Source organism: Carassius auratus, chromosome 48 (genome assembly GCF_003368295.1).
Source record: "Carassius auratus strain Wakin chromosome 48, ASM336829v1, whole genome shotgun sequence".
In the NCBI taxonomy this organism is placed as follows: Eukaryota; Metazoa; Chordata; class Actinopteri; order Cypriniformes; family Cyprinidae; genus Carassius; species Carassius auratus.
The window spans coordinates 1,151,370-1,174,205 of NC_039290.1; the positions used below are offsets into that span (position 1 = coordinate 1,151,370).

Consider the following 22,836-nt stretch of genomic DNA (forward strand, 5'->3'; position numbering starts at 1 on the left):
ATAACTTAATTGAACTACAAAAAAACAGCGCCATGACTTTCACTTTCCATCGATAGAATGGCTAAGGCTTATGGGCAATGTAGTTTAAAATGTTTAATAATGAAATTGTGAAAAATACTTCTTTTTTTAAACAAAGGGATATCTAAGCATGTTTATTGTGCAAAGTTATATGACATATGTGAGAGGCAGGCTGACATTTTTTATTTTACTAAGAGTACTTTTATAAACACATGTATAGCACTTTTCTATGAATGTTTGAAAGCTGTGCCAAACATTATTTAGTAAACATAGCATAATGAGTTGTCCTACCAATTTTCTTTTTGAAACTATAATCAGATTTTGATTTACAGCCATTTGGAATGTTAATTGTTTTGCTCTTCAAGGGGACTCTACTGGGCCCCTGGGGATGGAAGGGCAGGAAAAAAATGCACAGCTCTATTCTCATCATTGGCAACAAACTGTTGAGACACATTTTGTAGGTTGTCTTTTCAAAAGCATACCATTATGTAAGTTGGAAGTCATAGTTATCTTAGAATTAAGACACCAGAAAATCAACATAAGTGCCCATTTGGAAAGAGCTCAATTTATTTCATAAGATCAAGAGCAATAATACAGTGCTAATAGTAAACAAAGACAACAAATACATATTCTGACATTTCATCAGACAAGGCCAATGTGTCATTCAGTAAGACAATGTGTGACAGTGTGCAGTTTATGGTTCCATACAATTCATGCAATTTAAAGAATCATAATATAAAATACCTAATTCATAAATCTCTGTAAAGAATGTCTCATCTTTGTCCTGCTCAGGAGCTAGACATCAGTAATGTGCATGAACATCTTCATTATAATACAGAACAGGATTCATGTTGATCTTTCCTTGATTCATCACCTTCAGTTGTGCATGAAGTCCATGCAGTCTCTTCTAATGCAGCTCTTCATCTAACTGAATTTCATTAATATTACTAAATGTTCATGTCTTCATCAAAACAACCATGGTGATTATATGTGTTGTTTACAAAATTAAATGGTGTATCTACCAAAAAACCATCTCTAGTACAGAATATTCACCATACTTGATTATCCAACACCATACGCAATATTTTACTAGGATGCAGCATAAAGACAGATAAAGAAGCATATTAAGACAAATTATATTCAAGTGAAATAAAAATGGGTTACATTAAAACCATTTTATTTTAATCAGATGAAGAAACCCAGATGAAGGCATGGTGAAATGTCTTGAGCACCAAAGAATCACATCCAGTTTCCTTCTCATCATCAGAGCTCTCCTGGTTTTCTTCAAATCCATGTCTCTATCATGATCTTCTTCAATGTCATAAACAATTTGCAATTGTTATCCAGCACAACAATACAACTGATGAACAAGTCATGTGACCAATTCAAATCAAATCATTTTATTATCACAATACCATGAATGCAAGTATACAGGTGGTAAAATGCTTTTCTGCAAACTGCAGCATGACAAGTACTGAATATATTTGCAACACATATACAGTATCAAAAATATAAACCGTATACATAAGAGCTCAATACAGGTAGAAAATATAGTGCAATACTATACTATACAGAGAGAACAAAATGAAAACAATTAACAACAATCACTGTATACTGTAGATATACCTCTGCCCACTGCTCCGGGTGTGTGTTCACAGTGTGTGTGTGTTCACTGCTCTGTGTGTGTGCACTTCGGATGGGTTAAATGCAGAGCACAAATTCTGAGTATGGGTCACCATACTTGACTGTATGTCACGTCACTTTCACTTTCAGTACAGTATGAATTAGTGCAAACAGAATATCAGGTTGCAGAATAATAGTGAGTCAGAGTCCAGTCAGTGTAGCTGATAGAGTGCAGTGCACACAGTATGAGGCTGCTGGTGTGTGTATGAGTCTCTGACGGTCCTCAACAAAAGAAAAACCTTGCGTAGATGTCCTGGAGAGACAAAATCATTGTGTCAATTATATATTATTATTATTTAGAATTGTTGTAATGGACATACCATTGATTCCTGTTGAAGGTTGTTGGAGGTATGGGCTCTCAGTTGTGAAGTTTCTTTTATGGCCGTAACATCTGTGCAGTCACACAGCTGTTTGGGAATTCAGTCTTCACAGTTTCAGGCTGCAGCGCTGCATTTGGTGACCATTGACTCCTCCATCTCTGGCCTCAGACCCGCTTCTCTTTAGTCTGGAGTGAAGACAAATGTTCTCAGTACCAGCTTTCCTTCTACTGCAGTCTTTCTGTACAAGTAGAAAATAATAAAAACAGTCATAACAAATCAGTTATGTATTGAAAACTCATAGTACATATGAAGACTTCAGATGCAAAGGCATCTAAGTTCCACCTGAAGTTTTCTTCTAAAATTCTTCTTAGAAGAACATTTCATACAGAACTTAAAGGCTTTTGCATCTGAAGTCTTCATATACAACACATCTCGTTCTTCATTTCTCCATCAACTGACTTCATCCTCCTTCAAAAACTGTAAGTCCGTAAGAAAAATAGTTTTGGTGAATACAGGTGCAGGTGTCAGTACTCACCATATTCAGTCATTTTCTGCCCAAATTCCAGAAATGATGCCCTGATGATTTGTTCATTCTAGGACTTATAAAAAGATGTATATGTGAAAAATGATAATTGCTGACTTGAATAGAGATCAACATCATATGCTGTACTAATGCATTGCTTGAATACAGACACATCAATGGGGATGAGCACCTTTTCACTCTTTTCTGTTTGGGCACAATAGAGCCATGTTCATTCCTCATCCCCAACAGGACTGATGTTCTTTGTGTTTTTGCTCTTCAGCTGTAAAACAAAAATATGTCTATTAACCCCATGTTTAATTACTATTGCTTATTACATATGAATTAAGACAGATATAATTAAGTAAATTCACCAAAAGATTCAGGTTAGAGGATTAAATGAATATTGATTACAATTTTCTACAAACCTTTCTTGGAGAGGGCTGATCATGACAGGAACTTGCTGAGCCACACTAGTAGACATTCAGTTGACAAACCTGAAAGAGGCCATCATGCAACCATCCGCTCTGTTTGTACCTTACAACAGAGCAAGAGAGAATGTGTGAGTGAGTGGAGAGAGTAAAGGACTAAGATGAAGACAAACAAGCAAAGAAAGGCAAAATCTTGCGTTTGAGTTTAACAAAATGAGAGGGAAGAAAGCTGTATCTTCAAGCTATATTATTCTCAATTATTTTCTACACTATAACATGCAGCAGGATTGTTGTAAGCAGTTTAAAGACCTCTTCATACCAAGGATGAGTCCATACTTAATGACACAGAGGAACAACATCAGTGGAATATATTTTCCAGCTGATGAACATTAAACAGTCAATCAAAATGCACATTTCAAAAGCTTGATCATTTAAAGTGGCAGACATCAACGTCGCTGCAGTGTGTATATTAATAAACATAACTTTATCATTGGTTGATGTTGGTGTGGATGCTAAAATAGTTATTGTAGTTAGTATTCTTGGTGTGAACAGCCTTAAATGATCTAATTTGGCCAAATTAACTGAAGATCTGATGTGTCACATGACAAGTTACACAGCATTTCCTGACTTGCTTTTAAACAGACGTGTTCAATTAAAATCAACATGGAAATAAAGGCAGACTGTGAGGTGCGGACAGATATCATGTACTGTTAGAACGGGTTAAGACGGTGCTAATAAAGAATACACTGGACTCAATATAAACTTTAGGATATAACGCTCTGACTACTTAAAATGGACACAGTCTGCATGAGAGCTGAGGCGATGGTCAATGACAGCAGGAGGAAAAGCTGGAGAGTACGCTTGTACAATATCATATGAATTTGCTGAAATTGTTTGAATTATTAATACTTTGACATAGCACAGGGTTTGTACTGATGGGGTCGTGAGGTATTTAAAAAAGTAAAAAACATAAAATTCGGTGCAAAATGTAACTGCAGTAAAGTTCTGTCGAGGTGCTCAGATCAACACAGACGTACCTCTGGAAATATCTGCCTTAGCAGCTTTTGGTCTTCTCCGTAAACACACAAGATGGTCAAATTCATCCCTCTCCACAAACAAGGTTTGACAGGCCCATGGTCTTCCTTTTCAGCTGGAATAAAGAAAAAGTAACAAGTTGTTGTTGTTGTTTTAATACATACATGTTTAGACAGTGTGTTAGAAATGATCTGTGAACAAAATATTTGAAAGGAAGGACTATAAGGAAGGTTATTAACATAAAGTAAGGATAAATTAATTAAAGTAAATCAGTTATAACTACATATCTTCAACATTACCTGTGTCGAACCTTTGAAGGACTTCATCTTCACTGGAAACTTCTTCAAGTTGAGCTTCGAGTACAAGTTCCCTGTTAATACAAGAACTGATCAAAATCTGATTCTGAGCTGTGAAAATATGCCATGATGAACAAGAGAAAGAAAGAAAAATATGTGTGACTTATTTATGAATTACAGTTCAGAAAAATAGGAAAGGAAAATGAGAGAGAGAGAGAGAGAGAGAGAGAGAGAGAGAGAGAAAGAGAGAGAGAGAGAGAGAGAGAGAGAGAGAGAGAGAGAGAGAGAGAGAGAGAGAGAGCATCATAAAGAGCTGCTGGACACTGAATGTTGTTGTAGGAGCTGGAGATGTATGTGATATGAAGAAACTGCAAAACTGAAAAAAAAAAAAACACTGAATCACAATTACATTACAAAAAGGTATTAAAGGCATGGCAAATGTGTTACTTAACTAAAGAGTACACAATAAGCACAGTTACTGTGGTGAAAAGCATGGTAACGTGTTTATACTACAAATACCAAAGTAAAACTACAGTTATGACGGGAGATACATTGAGTTGTGGTTACTGAGGTTTTATAACACGTGACATGGTTCAGCGACATGTTACTATGGTAAAAACATGGTAAATGCGCGACTTTTACATGACCTCTTTCCACCACAGGCGAATTTCAAACGAATATCACAATGAAAACTAACTTTATAAAGCTGCAGATTTCGATTAAATGATTTGAACGTCAAACTGGTTTAATAGGACATACAGTGTCCAGTATCGATTTGAAAATAAAAACTCATATTATTCATAAACGATCGACTACTTTATGAGACGGGAGAAAACCTTACCTGTACATGTCTCGAAGTCATCTAAAATCCATATCATCAAAATCCACGAACATCTGGGAGAGTTTAAATCAAACAATTCAAAACGCAAATAGCAAACATGTTAAAATAAACCCACAATGCATTTAGGCGAAAGTTCATTTATCATACCTCCTGTTGCCAATAGGGGCGCTAATTTAGAGAACGCTCGTGTGGGTCGTATTTATGGATAGTGACAAACGACCCATACGGTCGTATGAGTTGGAGGACTTGTTGGAATAATATTGTGATTTAAAAGTATTCTTTTCTATCAAAATTATTTTATAATGTAATTATTTCTGTGATGGCAAAGCTGAATTTTCAGCAGCCATTACTCCAGTCGCATGGTCCTTAAGATATTATTCATATATGCTGATTTAGTGCTCATTATTCCAGACTTTTGAATGTTATGCGCAAATTATGTATATTATCAAATATGCAGCCACTGAAATGACTCCAATAATCCCCAAACAATATCAACATATTTTGAGTATATTCTTACAACAACACCTGCCATTTAGTTACTTTTCTTATTACAGTGTAGGCAAGGAACACCATGTTGCCAGCAAAGCCCAAAAGTCACTTGGGATCATGAATCAGCCCACAGCAGAACCCAGTCATACACCACTAAGTCATCTCCTCCAGCATCACAGCAACAGCTGAGGAGCCGCCAGTGTTTATCTGAAGTCAGATGAGTGGCTAATGTAGGAGGATAGTTGTTTAAAACTCGGATTTCTTTGTTTGGACACTGCAGACGAAATCTCTTTGCTTCCAGTGCTCTGTCTACAGGTCTCTGGCATTTTGCTTGTTTATGTTTAGATAAGAGTTACATGCTACATTCATATGGTGTTGGTACAGTGTTTAATATGTAAAGACATATTTACACTTTCTGTATATTTTAATGATTAAAACCTTGATGGGTGTTCTCAAAGAGTCAAAACAGGATTGGAAATGTATATCCATATTTGAAAATGGTTTATGATTTGCCACAAATTTAGTTCAGTTTAGTCTTGCAGTTCCTTTGATTTATGACATTTCAGCAATATCAGGGAATTTGGTTTTAAACAGACACTCAGAATAATAAGAGTTTCCAAGCCAGTTAGCTGTCCTGGACAAATGAAGGTCACTGAGCTATTGATTTGCATATGTACACAAGATAAACAGTTTGGCCTTCCACAGTGCAAAATCGAACACTATAGATTCTTACCAACACCCTTTATAATTATATATAAATATCTAGATAAATACATACATATATATATATATATATATATATATATATATATATATATATATATATATATATATATATATATATATATATATATATATGTATTTATCTAGATATTTATATATATATATATATATATATTTCAGGATTCTTTGTTGTTTAAAAGAGTAGCATTATGAAAGAAAATAAATGAATGTTTTGTATATCTGTTGTTATAAATGTCTTTGAAGATCAATTGAATGCATCCCTCCTGAAAAAAAATATTGGCTGAAAAATAAATAAATAAAACTTGTAATGACTCCCAAATTTTGCATGGTATGTATAATAATATTTTTATATAATTTTAATAATATATTTTCCAATTTTTTTTGTATATAAATAACAATAAAAATAGTAAAACATTATATTCATTAACATTTTATCTAATTCCTCAGTTTGTCTCTTTCCATTATAAATATTTTTTCTGGGCAACTGTATTAGCCAAAGTAGTACAAAACACGTCTGTACATATATAAATATTATATGCATTTAAATAAAATTGACAATGGCATAATAAATGATGGCAGCACTCACATGCTTTTTTTACATGCCCAAAGCAAATAAGTTTGAAATCTTAATCAGACACTGAAAGAGGGAGAATGAAGTCTCGATGGGGGCTGGGAATATCTTTGGTGTTTGCGCATACCTTGAATTCCTCAGGTGTTGTCAGCATGGCCCTTGCCGTAATTATCATCCTGTGGAAGCCTGACTCACTTCCCTACCTGCTATTTAGAATGTCTTCCTTTGAAGGAAATACCTTTTTTGGACTGAAAGATCCTTTATTGTTACCTCTAGGATGCCCACGTTCAACTTTTGTTGTGAACTTTCAACATTTCCATAATTTTTTTTGCAAATTTAACACAAATGGGACACTGCAACGATATCTTTCCACTGTCGCCATTGGAAAATGCAATCACAATCTGAGTTCGGCGACATCTGCAGTGCAGGGCTGGGAGATTCACAGGCCTGATTTATGCAACTATCCATCTTCGCTCAAGGCTGAGGTCCAGAGGAGTAATGTTGGCCTAGCAGACATCCCACAGTCCATGATGTGTGATGTCATTCACCCAATGTTCACACGCATACACAAACACAAACGCACACTAGAGAAAAGGTCTCAATTGCTGCCAATTATTCATAGCACTCTCACACATTATGTTGATGCTCAAAGGTAACAGAAGCATATCCCAATGCAGCAATGCAATATGAGCTATAACTGAGCCATCATGTATTTTCCAGCTAGAAACTCATTTCATAAACATACATAAAGCAAACTAGATGCATGTATGCAAAATAGCTTGAGAACCAAACCATCAGGGAGGGATTCAATTCAATGAATCTTTACATGGACCGTTTAGAATTCCATCTCCCGTACTCCTGACTGTCTGTAGCAGGTTGGTAGAGTCTGGGAACACAGTCCATTCCTCTCCCTCCCCCCATTGTAACCAGCTCAGTCTCCAGCGCTGTGGATGGTAAAGGCAGGGGATTGTGTGCAGATGTGCTTGGAGAGTAGCCAGGCGCTTTGCCCTGAGAGAACATGTGGTCTGGGACTGTTTACGCTGGCACTGTCTCAAATCAACCCCCACACAACATGCTAGGCCTCACAGGACATCACACACACACACACACACACACACACACACACATAGATCTCTTTCCCTTGCTGCTGCTCAGGAGCCGTTCTGCTAACTGAGCGACATCAGTCTTCATGTCAATTGTTAAACGTGAGGTGCATTCATTCACAGAAATAAAGCAAATATATTTTAAGTAATGATTTAATTTCGTTAAACTTGGCATGAAGTGAAAATTAACCTTATTTTCTAAATGTATGTTATAGATCTTATTGTAAATAATTTCTTTGAGGTCAAACGTTTTCATCAATATATCATAACTGGATGTTCTCTGTGGTGAAATATGCAGGATTTCTCCAATCAAATTCAGTCCACTTAAACCCTGCCCATTTTTAAACTGAAAATCGATCATATCAAAATCCAATCAACAACTGATGGATAATACCAAGTCCCTGCCCAACATTTTTTATTTTTCAGTGATCTTTTACACTAAGATGTATGTCACAATATGGAAATATATGTTGCCACTTTGGTTTCAGTGTGACTTTAAAGCAAAAATTATAATTCTGGCATCACTGACTCAAAAAACCCTTTGATTTACTTTATTCTGTGAAACGCAAAAGAAGTTGTTTAGCAGAATGTTCATGCTGCTCTTTTCCCTTCTATAAAAGGGGATGGTGTTGGACCACAGTTGGTCACGTACCAAAATGAAAAAAAATTCACAATAAAATTTGTACATTTATTCATGGTTGCCTTTTCGATTGCTGAATTTCTTAAATCTCATTCACATACGCATATTACATATTTTCAAATATGTCACATTAGAATGTAACTTTCCAGATTTGACGTCAGTGATTACATATTTTATAGGTTCAATGACTTGATAACAATACAGTTTGACACATTTTAATATGCGCATATTCAAATTGCACCAATAAGGTTTCAGAGATGCGTAATTAAAACACTTACATTTCTGTTCCAAATTGAGTTTGGAAAACATCAGGGTTCAGCATTATTTTTGTGTGAACTATCCTCTTAATGAAACTCTTGGATGAGACCAGATGTTTTGATGTAGGATGGCATAATAACCGTCAGATTCATAAGGCTCAAGACAACTTAATCTAATGGCTCACTTGAAACGGAAAAAAAAAGAGACTGCTTTACCCAAATTGGTGGCCAAATATTGCGCTGGGTGCATTTCAGAGACAGTTGAATGCACAGATTGTCACAGATGCCTAGGGCAGAGGAGGTCATTAAGCATGCATGGTTGTCATGCTGTGTCAGACGATGAGCTTGTTGGATTTATACCCCAATGTACAATGAGCTTTATCACCACCTCCAAGCCTTTCTCCCAGTGAAGCATTGGGGAATGAGGGCAGATACATGCTCAGGCACATGGGCGGCCAGACATCCCTGCAACGCTACTCCCAGATGCTCCACACTGTCGGAATTCTGTTCTTTTCTACAACATCTGCCGGCTGCACATTCTCCCAAAAGACATGACAGCAATGTATGTCCCCACATCACAGACTGGGTTTCTTGTCTTGACCTCTCTATGGATTACAAATGTCATTCAGATGAAGATTCTTCTTTTTTTTTAGTAGGATTTTTTAAAAGGGTTTCGCTTCTCCAGTGTTAAAAGACTCCAAAGTTATTTAACCAAGATTAAAAATGTTAGTTTAAAGTACACTGTGCACTAAATAAAACAAGGAAATTATTTAAAAAAAATAAAAAAAACATGGCAAATTTAGCAGTGATTACGCACATTCATTAAGCACTGAGTCATATGTGTTCCATGACATCATTTGATCTATTAGATCATTTAAATAGGTCCTCATTGAAGAGAAGTCTAGGCGGTATTCCATGAATCATTGCGCTTATATTACGCTTGGGTGGAGCTGTAAAATCTTCAAAAACTGTGTGGTATCTTGTTCACTATAACAGTGGGATTTATTAGACAGGCTGGAGGAGCAAACTCTGAACAAAAGCACTGAAATGAGAAAATGTGCACTGGCTGGAGAGAAGAGAGTAAACGGGCTGGTAGTGCCACCCAGAGGACAGCACAATTTTTATGCATTGGTATTTTATGTATTAAAGGGGTCATATGATGCTTTTTTTAAGGATCATTATTTTGTGTATATGTTGACATGCTTTAATGTTCAAAAATCACATTATTTTTCAAATACTGGACTTTATTGTAGGTCCTCTAAGCCCCGTCTCTCTCAAACACATCGTTTTCTACAAAAACCCTCCTCCAGACAAGGGCAGTCTGCTCTGATTGGCCAACTGACCCAGAGCATTGTGATTGGCCGAACACCACAAAGCACTCGTAGGAAATATAATGCCCCTTTTCATAATCGCGAGCTTCTTCTTTCAAAATAAATGTAAATACAGTTTATAATGTCCTTAGCTTTACCATCAGTTCAATCCCAAAATGGGAACAGTCACATGAAAGACACAAGCCACAGACGATTAATACAGCTGACTCCACTGTGTGACCCTGTCTCTCTCTCACTCTCTCTCTCTCTCTCTCTCTCTCTCTCTCTCACACACACACACACACAGACATGCGACACGCAAAACTCTGCATTTGAACAGTCAGTAGCAGATACTTAAACTAATAACAAAACATACTTACAGTAGCTAATTCAGAAGCTCTCCAAGGTTCAAGAAACGGTTATCCATAAAATTTGTTGCTGTTCTGTTGTATGTAATCTTAAAGATTCCTAAATACATCTATTTTCAGAAGGCCAAATAAAATGCTTTTGCTTTGGCCTAGATACACACAGCATCTGCCTGACTTGACTGCTTCAGCACTAACTGCGGTTACTGAAACCACGCTGCCTTTCTTTGCGTGAACATTTGGGGCGGCATTACACAAATTTTCCACATAGTGACATAGACATGTGGGGGCAGGTTTAAACAAGCCATTTTAGGGGGGCGTGAAAGAGTCTTAACTTTGATAAAAAATGTCTCTTTGGATCTGAGACTTTAGTCTTTGCAACTTTACAGATCTTCTTCATGCACCAAGAGCTTGTAACACTCAAAAGAGAAAGAAAAAATTTGAAATTCCATCATATGACCCCTTTAACTTTTACTGGACTGTTGAGAGCAGTGCTATTGAAGAAATATTTATACATTTGTATTATATATTATAGTATTTACAAATATTTTAAATTAGTTTTTATTTTAAAAAAAAGTTTTTCATTTGTTTTTCATTGTTTTAATTACGTTTTAAATTTTGTGTACTTGTCATATTCTATTACTGTTTTATTTGACTATTTTATACTTTTGTATATTAAATTTTTCAGCTTTATTTCGATGAATGAAAACTATTTTGAATAGTTTCAGTTTTAGTTAACAATAACAACATTTGATTTAAAGAGTATCGGAAAAGTTATCTTTGAAAGGAACAATTTTAAAGGACAAAATTTGTAATTTAAAAAAAAAGAAAAATGTCAAAAATGACTAAATGTGAATGTGTTGTGGCATTAGAAAATATCTCAGTTTGGCTTAAACCTTACTTGACTGATTCAAGAGCTTGCTATTTGTGTTTCCACTCTGTCCATATCAGGTAAGACACTTTTATCATAACCATAGGTTTAGATGTTGTATTTTCCATTGATTAGATGTTCTGTCACAAGCATCTACCATGAAGAAATGATCTCTTTTTAATCACTCTCTTCATGGTTGGTGAATGCATAAAAGAGTGCAAAATATATAAGAAAATGGTACATTCAGAGATGTATTATCTGAGCTGTCTGTCTGGACTTGTTTGGAACAAAAGTAAATGTCACTTTCATGCTGTTATTGAGAAGGATTATCCAAGCTTCAGGTAATTCCACGCTGTCCAGAGATATGTTTAGCTGCGCCTTGGACTGTGACATCCAATAAACTTCCTCCAGAAAAAAAAAAAAAAACATGTGGATTTAAGGCAGAAAAATGCACAAAAAGAAAATCCCCACTTACCATCATGATTAGTGTTGTTTGAACTGATTTTACAAATGCTAATTTTCTTAGAATGAGAATTTTTCACCTATTGAGTCTTTAACAACCAGGCAAATGAGAACTAACTCCATTCGTGCAATAACCATTATTTACCTCTAGATGGAACCATGTCACCAGGGTTTAAGACAACGGACAATAGAAAACAAATCTTAAAATGAACAAAAGGAGAAATAGAGAGGGAAGAACAAATAGCTAACCCTAATAATAATAATAACTACACCACTACTCTCTGTATCAACTAATCCATTTCAGATTAGTGTGATTTGATAATTGATCAATAACTTTAGTTTTGAAAAAAATAAAAAAAACAGTGCATTGAAATGTATAGGGAATCCTTACCACCTAAACTTACTTCAAAGGTGTCCATGACTAACAACATCAACAACAATAATAATAATAATAATAATAATTTGTTTAAAAATTGTTTATTATTAGATTTTTGCAGTATTATTGTTTGGTTTTTTCATCCATATTATCATACTGACCCTGAAGAAACAAAAACTACAGTAATAAGACTGTATGTATCACAAGACCAGAATTGTAAAAGTTCATAATTTATTTCAAACAATTATCTTGCCAAAAGCTTTACATAAATATAGAGCCAAAATGGCTGCGCGTCGGGGTCAGTTTCCACCGAATGAGGAGCGAAAGAAATGGTCAGCCGTAAACTGAGTCGCGCATGCGCAGGAGCCCAGTGACGCGTAGGGCTTACAGTTTTTTGTACTCCAGTCGAGGCTGGTGACGTCATGCAGCAGTCCAGTAGAGGCTCCACTTTCTCCCCCTCACTCAAATTGCAACCACCAGCATCAGAAGCGGTGGGGCTCTGAAAGAGGAGCCTTTTTTATTTTAATTTTTTTGCAGCGAGGACCGCCACCAGACGATCTTGCATTTTTACTATCCTGATTTTGCAAAAAGAATAATTTGATCACAGAGAAGACCGCTTTGATTTTTTTAAGGATTCTTTTTAGATAAGACACCACATACCTCTGTTTGCATGCTGTTATTCAGTAAGCAACATACATGACCGTGCCATTGTACACCACCTCCCCTTTTTTTAGGCTGGAAAAGCCTTTTTATGTCTAGATTTTAATGACACATTGTCTGCTGTGCATTATTGTCTGCTCAGCTACGTTTGCTAGCGTGTCGGAGGGCACAAAAAACAACGGCGGACAATTGTGAGGCTCGGATGAGGTGTTTGAATCCAGCCTTACGTGAACAATTGTGATATTTCCATAGGCAATGCCATTTTGCAATGCAAATATGTTGACCGTTGGATTGCTTTACCTGGGTTTAGTTCTTGCAATACAGATAGCAGATCCCATCAGAGCCATTGAAGGTGAGTAACCACGATTAAACGTGTTATTTTGTCTATGCATGCATTTAGGAGACAGTCTGTAAAGTTTTCCAGACATGGCCTGGTGATAGTGACCAAGATACGTGTGGGCTGCTGCTTTCGACACCCAGTATGGGCTGCAGTGTGATCAGGTTTTCAGGATTGATTTGGAATAAATAAATACGCCGAGGAGGGTATTTGCGCAGTTTTGCCATCACCTGTGCCGTGATTGCTACATCTGTCATTGTTATCCTCATCCAGACTCGCGCTAGTTCGCTAGTAACATTCGCATTATCAGCATTTGTACACAGATCCACAAATCGCCCGTTTTTTTTACACGTTTGTGCCTTATGGGGACAGATTGGAGATGTGGGAATTGAGTTATTTCGTAATAGCTCCACAGGCCTGTGCATTCGCCGGAGTCGTGTAGAAATTCAAATGTCTGTCAAATGTTATTCTCCTGCTTGCATGGATTGTTACAGCTCGCCACAGGTCTATTTGCATGCAGTGGACACGCTCCATATTCCCGCATTCTTAGCGGTTTATTCAAGTGCACGGATAGGCACATCCTCTGCTAGTGTTTCTTCGTGCTCGCCCACAAAAGAGTCCTGTCGGTTCTTTAGCGTTTGTTTTGCGAGACGTAAACGTCATTATCTGAGAGATTCAGGGCAACTGCTCTTATTTACTCCAAAAACTGTTGCATGTTTATCAATACTTAGGCCAAGTTTGCTCAGTTAGTTTGGATAGAAGTCATTTGAGTGTGCACACTTGATGCTCGTCGACTAGTTTTACTACAAGTGTCAGATTTTTACATTGTAAATCAAGTGGAGCATTTGTTTTTATACAAAAAATGTAAAAAAAAAATATATATATATATTTATGTATGTGTGTATATGTATGTATGTATATGTTTTATGCAATTTAAGTATGGTTGTCATTGTATGACATTATGCAGTTTTAAGGTATAAGACATGCTGAATCTTTTAAAACACTAAAGAGCTTGACCTAGTTATTCCTTGTATATAGTACTTGTTTTGAAGTTATGCTAAAAATAACAATTCAATTAAATGAAAGGAAAATGGTGCTTACTGAGCATACCGGATGCCTTTTGAATAAATACTCCAGAAAGTTTTCTGTGATATCTGTATAAATTATTCAACAGTCCTTTTAAGTATGGCTCAGAAAACTGTCCTGCAAATGGCTCACATTTTGAATTATGCAGATCCAAATGTAATGCTCATGCCCAAGAAATAAATGCATAATGAAGGCGTGATCAAGAGAAGTTCAAAGATTGTGATTAACTTTTGTTATTTAGTCATTCACTAGTCTGTGCATTGCACATTTACTGTAAAGCATATGTTGTTGTGTTGTTTAAAAGGTATAGTTTAGCCAAAAATGAAATTTCTGGTATCCATTTATTCACCCTCTTGTCATTTAGGGATGACCAGGGGCGATTCTAGGGTCAGAGCTTTAGGGGTGCTGAGCACCCAATGAGCCCCAATGCTACCACCCAGCCTATTTTTACACAAAAACAAACAATATGTCAACTGTTCTGTCTTTCCATCCCTGGCCTCATCAGCCATAATGGCATACATATTTGCTCCCTTTATCTCAGTTTTGGTGGTCTGTATGTTGCACTCTCGCTATCTCTTCATTTCTTTCACTAGTCAATTCCCCTTTCATCCCTTATGGACTCTCCCTGTTGTTTTCCTCCTCCTTTATTATGAAAAAATGTGGTGTAAAATAATGTTACAACAAAAATAAAATGTAATATAGGCTACTTAATGCCAATAAGTTTGTATAGGAGTATGAGTAGTTAATGTTTTGCTTGCCACTATTCACTATATGTCAATTTATTGTTGTTGTTTCCTCACCTGGTTCTTCCTCCATGCTCTCCCTTTCCCTTTCTCCTTCGCCATCTCCCTCTCTTTCCCTTGGCACTGACAATCATACCCAAATATATTGTAGGCAGGAGAGTTGAGGTCAGTTTGTCATGTCACAAAAATGAGACCATGAGACCATTTGCAGATTTTAATGACATGATCAAAAGACACACAGAGGCGTGTCATTTTAAATGTCTTTATTATTATTATTATTGGGCTTAACTTTTTTAAATTACAAATTCATTTCACAAGAGAAGCTAGTGAGTTTGAAAATAATAATAATAATAATAAAAGCAGGGGACCATTGCCTAGATAAGTAATTTGATACAAAAACAGCTGGTTTGCATTATCTGTTACTTTAGGTTAACACTTTTCAGAAAAAAACAAAAAAAACAGAGGTCATTATGGACTGTCCCTAGTCTCTCACCTGAATCTGTCTTTTTTCTTTTAAAGAATTTTCGTATGTCCATTGCTCACTGCCAGGCCACACACACACACACAGATATATATATATATATATATATATATATATATATATATATATATATATAGATATATATATATATAGATATATATATATATATATATATAGAGAGAGAGAGAGAGAGAGAGAGTAATGCTAGGAGTTAAGGAGTTAAGCCTGGTTCAGGTTAAATCCTGTGTGTGGTTAATGAATAAATACAGCAAAAAAAAAACATAAAACTTTCTTTTATTGTCTAGTTTGATAGTCAACCACAACTGAAAAATAACAGATATAAATCTAGGAATTGATAACAATTCATTAAAAAAGCCACAGTGAGTGTTTTCAGTGATACGTCGTTTGTTTTCACTCCAAACGCCAGGGCTTCATGTTTCCATGACGACTGAGCAGAAAAGACGCAAGTGACGTCATGTTTACATGATTCCCGATTGTTCAAATGAGTAACAAATTAAAGATAAACTTTAACTACAGAGACACACGTACGCACTACACAGGTACGCAGTTTATTTGTCGCGCTTCTGTTTTTGTTTCACGCTCTAGCAGTTAATAAACAGAACTACATGCGTCTTGCGGAAGAACATTGTAACCGGCGTTACTTCTCTCGGTTTATGACTATGGACGAGTCACCCAGGTCCTGTGCTACTCCACAGCGGCGGCGACCCGCCGGACTAAAATAGGCAGAAAATAAACACTTATTATAGGTGTACCACCATGGTGATTCAGGATATTGACTCCAGTACTCAACGATATGGTTTCGGAATCGGAACAACTCTAGGTAAAAGGAAAGAACAGTCAGACACAGCTTTGGAGCAACTTAGTTGCATCACAAACGATCACAACACAACATCTCACTCTGCGTGTTTCGCGCTGGATGACGGTGGTGCTGAGCGGTGCAGGTACAGAGGAGAAGTAGAAGAAGAGAAGAGGATGACACCATTTGCTATGCTGGGATGTTTTCATTTTCCTCCTTAACACATGCATTTTAAACCACAAACTACGAAGTATGTTTTGGACATTATTTAACCGTGTAAAAGACGAACAAAAAAATGAGAATAACAACATTTCTCACTCCAAGTTTTAGGGGTGCTGAGCTCCTTTTTAGGGGTGCTGAAGCACCCCTAAAAAAGGGCTAGCCTCGCCCATGGGGATGACTATCCCTTTAAATCCTTCAAATGATCAGTAATCATCAGTTCTTTCAGGAAACTGTTAGGTTATGTAATTTATATGACTGTTGATGCAGTACTGAAATATGAGTAGTGTAGCAAGTTATGTGATTGAGTCATTGGCTACTTGTTGCCACCTCAGACAGTCTGTCAGATGATTTTGACTGGCACAGCTGAGTCACTTCTCTTGAGCTCTGATAATAGGTTTAGTTGAGACCACAAAAAAAAAAGAATCCAAGTAAACCTCAGCAGACCTCAGATGAACCTTTATCTTGTCTAGACAGGATTCGGGGCCTGGTGGATGTGGGTTATTTGTTATTCTGGGAAGTTAAGATAACGGTCATAAACAAATATTCTATATTTGAACAAACCTCATCTAAATATACAAAAATATATATATATATATTTATTCCTGGCATGATATGAGAATGAGAATGGTTTTGTGATATGCAGATGATCTATGGGTTTGTGTCTTCTGTGGAAAAGAGGAGGAAATGGTCTGGTGGATGGAGGCAGGGTTTAAGTTCCTGTGCTGTATTGTCTTGCTCCACCTAAACCCTCTCTGGAACCCTATCTGGATGTAGGAGAATCGTTAGCCTAGACATTATATGGGGAGGAATAGGAAAGCAGACCATTAGTGATCGGCCTTGGCTTAAAGGAGTGGGAGTATGTGTCTGCAGAGGCATTGCCTCACATTTTGGCATTTGATGCTAGGCACTGATTTAATGTAGATGTTAGCATTTGGCTTGATGGAATGCAGAGTGACCCTTGCAGTGGTTTCAGGCGGAGGTGGTGAGTGGGCCCAAGCTGGAATCCCACTGCTGTCAGTGACTACAGCAGGAGCTTGTGGCTTTGTGTTGAATCATTGTTGGAGCAGGAGAACTGATGTCGTTTTGTTTATCGGAGTAGACCAGTTTTACTAATACCATGTCTGTTAATACATTTTTTCAGTTTCATCTTTGTGGTGTCCACAATTTTTAATTGTTGAATAATTTTTGAAATTTTTTAGGAATAGATATTTGTATTAGGGCTGCCTGATTAATTGTGATCAGTAAAGCCGGTTCTCCGTAGCCGTAGTTCTCTGACAAGCAATGCAAAATCACGTTCGTAATTGCAGACGATATAATCGTAGGATTACGAAATCGACAAAATCGTTCACGATAATGACAGCTTTATTTTTTCAGTTTGCGTAGCTTCTCAGTGATCTACGGCTCTGTGTGGTAAATGCTGCTCCATCTGGTAGCACCATATAAACCATATAGCCGTAGTCATGTGTTTATTAGTCACGTTGAATCAATTAAAGTAGGTAAATCTTCTGTTTAATCAGCTGCATGATTTGCATTTCCTAGATTTCTTCTTCTGCGCGTATTTGGATTTTAGCGTTCAGCATTAGAGCACCCTCTGGCCTTGGGATGGAGATTTACTACTCATCACAGAACCTTGCTTTACTGAAATATATGCATGACAATCGCATCTTCTGCCTAATCGCGATTTATTGCCTTTATTATTTAATGTTGATTAATTGTGCAGTCCTACTTTGTATATTATTATTCTATACTAGTATTTTATTATTTACTAACAGTTTGAATCGGTTATTTTGGGATTTCCTTTCATTTCATTTTGGTATGTTTATGAAGTCTAATTAGTAAGTAATCAAATTTGACTTTATTTTTATATTTAGCTTATATTTAGTTATTTCAATTTTACTTCAACTTTTTTCCATTTAATATTTATTTGTAATCGTTTTTTTTTTTTTTTTGTTGTTGTTAACAATAACCACTGATTTTAGGACTGCCAAAGTTATTGTGCAAACTGGTATAATTTAAAAATGTATTAAAACATGTTACATTTCTCAGCACAGTCTAGTGTTATTGGTATATAGTGACATTTTTGCGTTTAATAAAGACTGTACGAAAAACCAAGGTCTTTTCGGAGTCATGTTAATGTATTTTCAGTTTTTAATTGTAGTTATAATTTTTTATTTAACTTTGTATTTTTATCAGATTTTCTCTAATAATATTAGCACTGATAATTACCAGTCTTTTTTAACCTTTGCTTTGATTAGTGCTTCATCTTATGTAGGCTACACATCAGTCTTTGTGGCTCAGATATTTTAGAGGTTTCTACAATCCTCTTATAGCCTGAAATAAGTCCACGAATCCTCCTACATTCATACATTAATACATCTACTCATACATTCAGTGTTCATTCAACCAGTCGTTTCTCCCACACCGTCTTTGCTCTATCTGATGAATGAATAGAGCTACATTATAAACCTCTTGGTAACATTCTCATTCAGACTGGGATTTCTTTTGTTGTTGTTATTAGTTGAAGAGCAATGCAAAGGCAAAAGTCTGTTACGTAACCTTTATTCGATGTAAAACGCTGCACAGCAGATATTCAAATGTGGAAAATACTCAAAGGAATAATGCATCTTTCACACACTGTCAGTGCTGTTTGATGTGCTGATTGTGACATCTCAGAATGATGAATGATTTGCTCATGAATATTAAGTAGGTTATGCGCAAGTATGTAACATTATCTTTTAATGTTTCTATAAATAGTGTTGAAGGTATGAAGATATGGAGTATTTGCTAATTTCCAAGTCAATACTGATATGTGAACGTCAGCCTCATTATTAGAAAAAAATAAACAATGATAAAATATAAAAAAACGTGAAGTTTATTTTTAACAATTTTTAAAGTAAATTTTCACTTAGTTTAACATGTTGTACTAAAATAACTAAAACTGACATAAATAAAAATGAAAACATGGACATATATATATATAAAAAAAACTTTTATTATAGTAAAATAAAAAAGTTGTAATTATAGTTGCTCAATGATACTAAAATACCACTGCTTTTAATGGAAGTCTATGGGGCACAGCAGATTTTAAAAAGTTTAGTCAGGACTAAGTGTGAATTAATTGCTTCACAAAACTTCCAAGCTTAATTTACATCATTTTTTGAAATAATAAATTAATATGAGTGCTTATTAAAAAAAAAAAAACTTTCATACTTCTGCTTTTAGACTTTCAATAGCATAGTAACAGCCAACGTGTGTCTTAAACGTGACTCTCTGGTGTTGGCCGTAGATTGGCTTGTAAAGAACCCGGAACGTTCTGTTTTAAGATTATTCACGGTTTTGATGGAAAATCTGTTTATTTTTGTCGCCGCACAAGAATTGTCTCTTGAAATAAGAAAAGCACAATGTAATCGCATTAGACTGCTCAGCTGGAGCTGGAGGAGGCTCTAATCTCCCTTTTTCAACCTCACCTCTCCCTGGGATACACGCTAGACTCCTCTGCGACTGAGGGATTTGCGTAACTGACCAGATATGGCATGGATCCTCCTTGTGTGAGAGGCTGAGAGCTGTGGATGAAAGGATATTGTTGATGGTAGTGAGTTTAATGTGCTGTAATTGCTGTTTTTAGTATGCAACATTGGTGTTTACCCTATTTAACTGCTACACCCAGGAAGACATTGCTGCGTGTAGCAAACTGAAGTGGATGGGTGCTGTTGACGTGCCAGTGACAGGAAACATAAGTGAGCGGTTTATCAAGTGCTATTATTCTGTCAACTACTAGGACGTAGGACGCAGACATGAGTGTATTGTTGGCCGTTTCTTTAGAGTCTGATGATCTGATGTTTTTGAAGGTTGTAATCGATTGCCTTCTTCCTTCCTCACATTAGGCACAAACATGTCTGCTCAAATGTTGAGGACAGTTGTCATGATCCCACACTAATGTGCTAGACCTCTTTCATATATTTCTGTCTTTTTATGTATTTTTCGGTTCTGTTTTCACTGTTTTATATAAGTGTAACCGTGTAGTTTGTAATTGTATTTTTGTGATGGCAAATCATTCTAATCTGCTGATTTAGTGCTCAAGTAACATTTGTTTTTATTATCAGCATTGGAAACAATTCTGGTGCTTAATATTTTTTGTGGAAACCATGATGCATTTTTTTTACAGGATTCTTTGATAAAGAGAGTGTAACTAAAGAACAGTTTTTGAAATATAAACTTTTTTTAAACATTATGCTTTTTTACTGCCACTTTGGGTCAATTTAATGTTAATCTTGATAAATATTTTTCTTAAAAAAAAAAATCTCATACTTTTGAACAGTAGTGTTTTACTCTCAATACCTAGTGTACTGTCAGCGAGTAGGACTCTTTTATTGCAGTTTAAAACAAAACAAAACCAAAAATGATATTTCTGTCATCATTTATTCACATTTAAGATTTTGCTAATTCTTTTTCCCCATGAAATATGAGTTATTGTCCAGAATGTTTTGGCTGCACTTTCTCACGCAGTGAACAGGGTCTGTATTCAAGATGACAAATGACATCATAAACCATTAAAAGTGACAGATATGATGTGCGTGCTATATTTTCCAAGTGTGAAGCCAATTTAAACATTATTTCCTTTTTGGAGCTCATCAGTTCTTTTGCCCGTTCACTTTTATACACAAACACACACACACACACACACACACACACACACAAGCTTCCATTATGTTTAGCTGATAAAATAAAAGCACATTGATTTGGAAGGTACATGAGTTTAGTAAATAATGACAGAACTTTTATTTTTGTGTGACCTGTCCCTCCACTTATTGGTATATTCCAGATGAGCTTGGTCCATTAAAGCTTTTGTCTAGTGTTTTAACACTCGTCATCGTCTCTCACATCTGCCTGTCAGAGTCTGCTCATGTGTGAAAGCAATTCAGATCCAAATCATCTTTTGTGCTGTGACTAAAGACTGTCTGCATCACAACCCAGAGCCGTTAAAATGCTCAGCTCTAAAGTTACAGGTACTTAGCCTGGAGGTGAATGGACGTTTACTAGAATTGACGATCATGAAAATGACCTGGGGCCTTCTTTGTACTCAAGACTGACTTGTAATCAGCCGTTGTGTTGTTTATATAAAAGGACTGGTATTAAGAAAGAAACAGGTGTTGTGTGGACATCATAAACGCCCTTCATTAGTTTCAAAAGTAGTTTACGCCTGGGAACATGTCTTGGCAGCTCCTCGGACGGTCTTGGTAAATCCTGTCTATTGCTCTGTTTGTCACAAATAAAGTGTCATTAACTCTTTAGCTAAAATTAAAGTAAAATTAACCAAACAAATAAATACATCACACTGCCTGTAGCTCACAAGTGAATTATATCCGTTAGTCTTGGGAAGCTACATTTTCTGTACTGCAAGATAGACATCAGGGTGGGTTATGATAAGGGAACGTCAAATCTGAGATTATTTCTCAAGTCAAATGACCATCCGACAAGTGGTTACATGGCTGACAAAGCTTGCGCTATTTTCTTATCACTGATATGTAACTGATATATGTTTGTCTCGTCTAGACCTCTTACACAATCTGGTATCTGAAAGCCATCTTTATGCTCTTGGTATGTGCTCACGTATTTTATAAAAGAACTGGCCATTTAAGGCCTTTTATGTTCTCATTAGAGAATATAACTCATTGGGATTGGATATAGTGGCCTAGGTAACTGAAGGATGATACATGTCCTCTTTAAGAGACAGGAATGGAATTCATGTGCAGTAAATCCTAGGTTAACTTTGCAAACATGGGTTCAAATTTACCTTTGTGTGTTTGTTCAAATGAAGGAGTTATAAATAGGATTCACCTTTTTTTTCAGGTTATCATCATAAAACACACCCAAACTAACTAGTTTATTCTTATTGAGTTATGTTCATGGTGCCCTGGTATTCACTGAACAGTTCTTTTGGACTGTATTGTCCTGTTGTTTGTGTCTTCATGCTTGAGTGTGTATTAAGTACAATCAGTGTGTTTTCAAAGTCACTTTTTCTAAGTTTGAAATGAGGTGGATGTCCAAGCTCGGTATGATGTTTCTCAGATGGGTCGCTGGACTGTATTTGACACTGTGTCCCAACACAGAAATAGAGCTGTGTGAGCAGAGAATGTAACCTGATTGGTCTCACTTTA

The 22,836-nt window shown here is 36.2% G+C and overlaps 1 protein-coding gene and 1 long non-coding RNA gene across 4 annotated transcripts in view; one reads left to right on the forward strand and one right to left on the reverse strand.

Annotated features, from left to right (window-relative positions):
- Positions 1 to 1,908: 1,908 nt before the first annotated feature.
- On the reverse strand, positions 1,909 to 4,071 carry LOC113065446 (uncharacterized). Of its 2 annotated transcripts, none has more exons than XR_003279024.1 (5): positions 4,010 to 4,071; positions 2,970 to 3,078; positions 2,557 to 2,620; positions 2,022 to 2,259; positions 1,909 to 1,954 (listed from the first exon to the last, which is right to left on the reverse strand). It is a non-coding gene; the product is annotated as an uncharacterized LOC113065446 (long non-coding RNA). The 2 variants fall into 2 exon arrangements; XR_003279023.1 differs by lacking the exon at positions 2,557 to 2,620 and adding an exon at positions 2,735 to 2,824 and having other exon boundaries at positions 2,022 to 2,206.
- An 8,712-nt stretch (positions 4,072 to 12,783) lies between these two features.
- Positions 12,784 to 22,836, forward strand: part of LOC113065447 (low-density lipoprotein receptor-related protein 1) — a 100,357-nt gene continuing 90,304 nt past the window's right edge. For both annotated transcript variants that reach the window (XM_026236688.1, XM_026236687.1), the window contains exon 1: positions 12,784 to 13,344. In XM_026236688.1, coding sequence (XP_026092473.1) covers positions 13,248 to 13,344 — 97 coding nt within the window. In that variant the 5' untranslated portion in view covers positions 12,784 to 13,247. The remainder of the gene's footprint in view (positions 13,345 to 22,836) is intronic.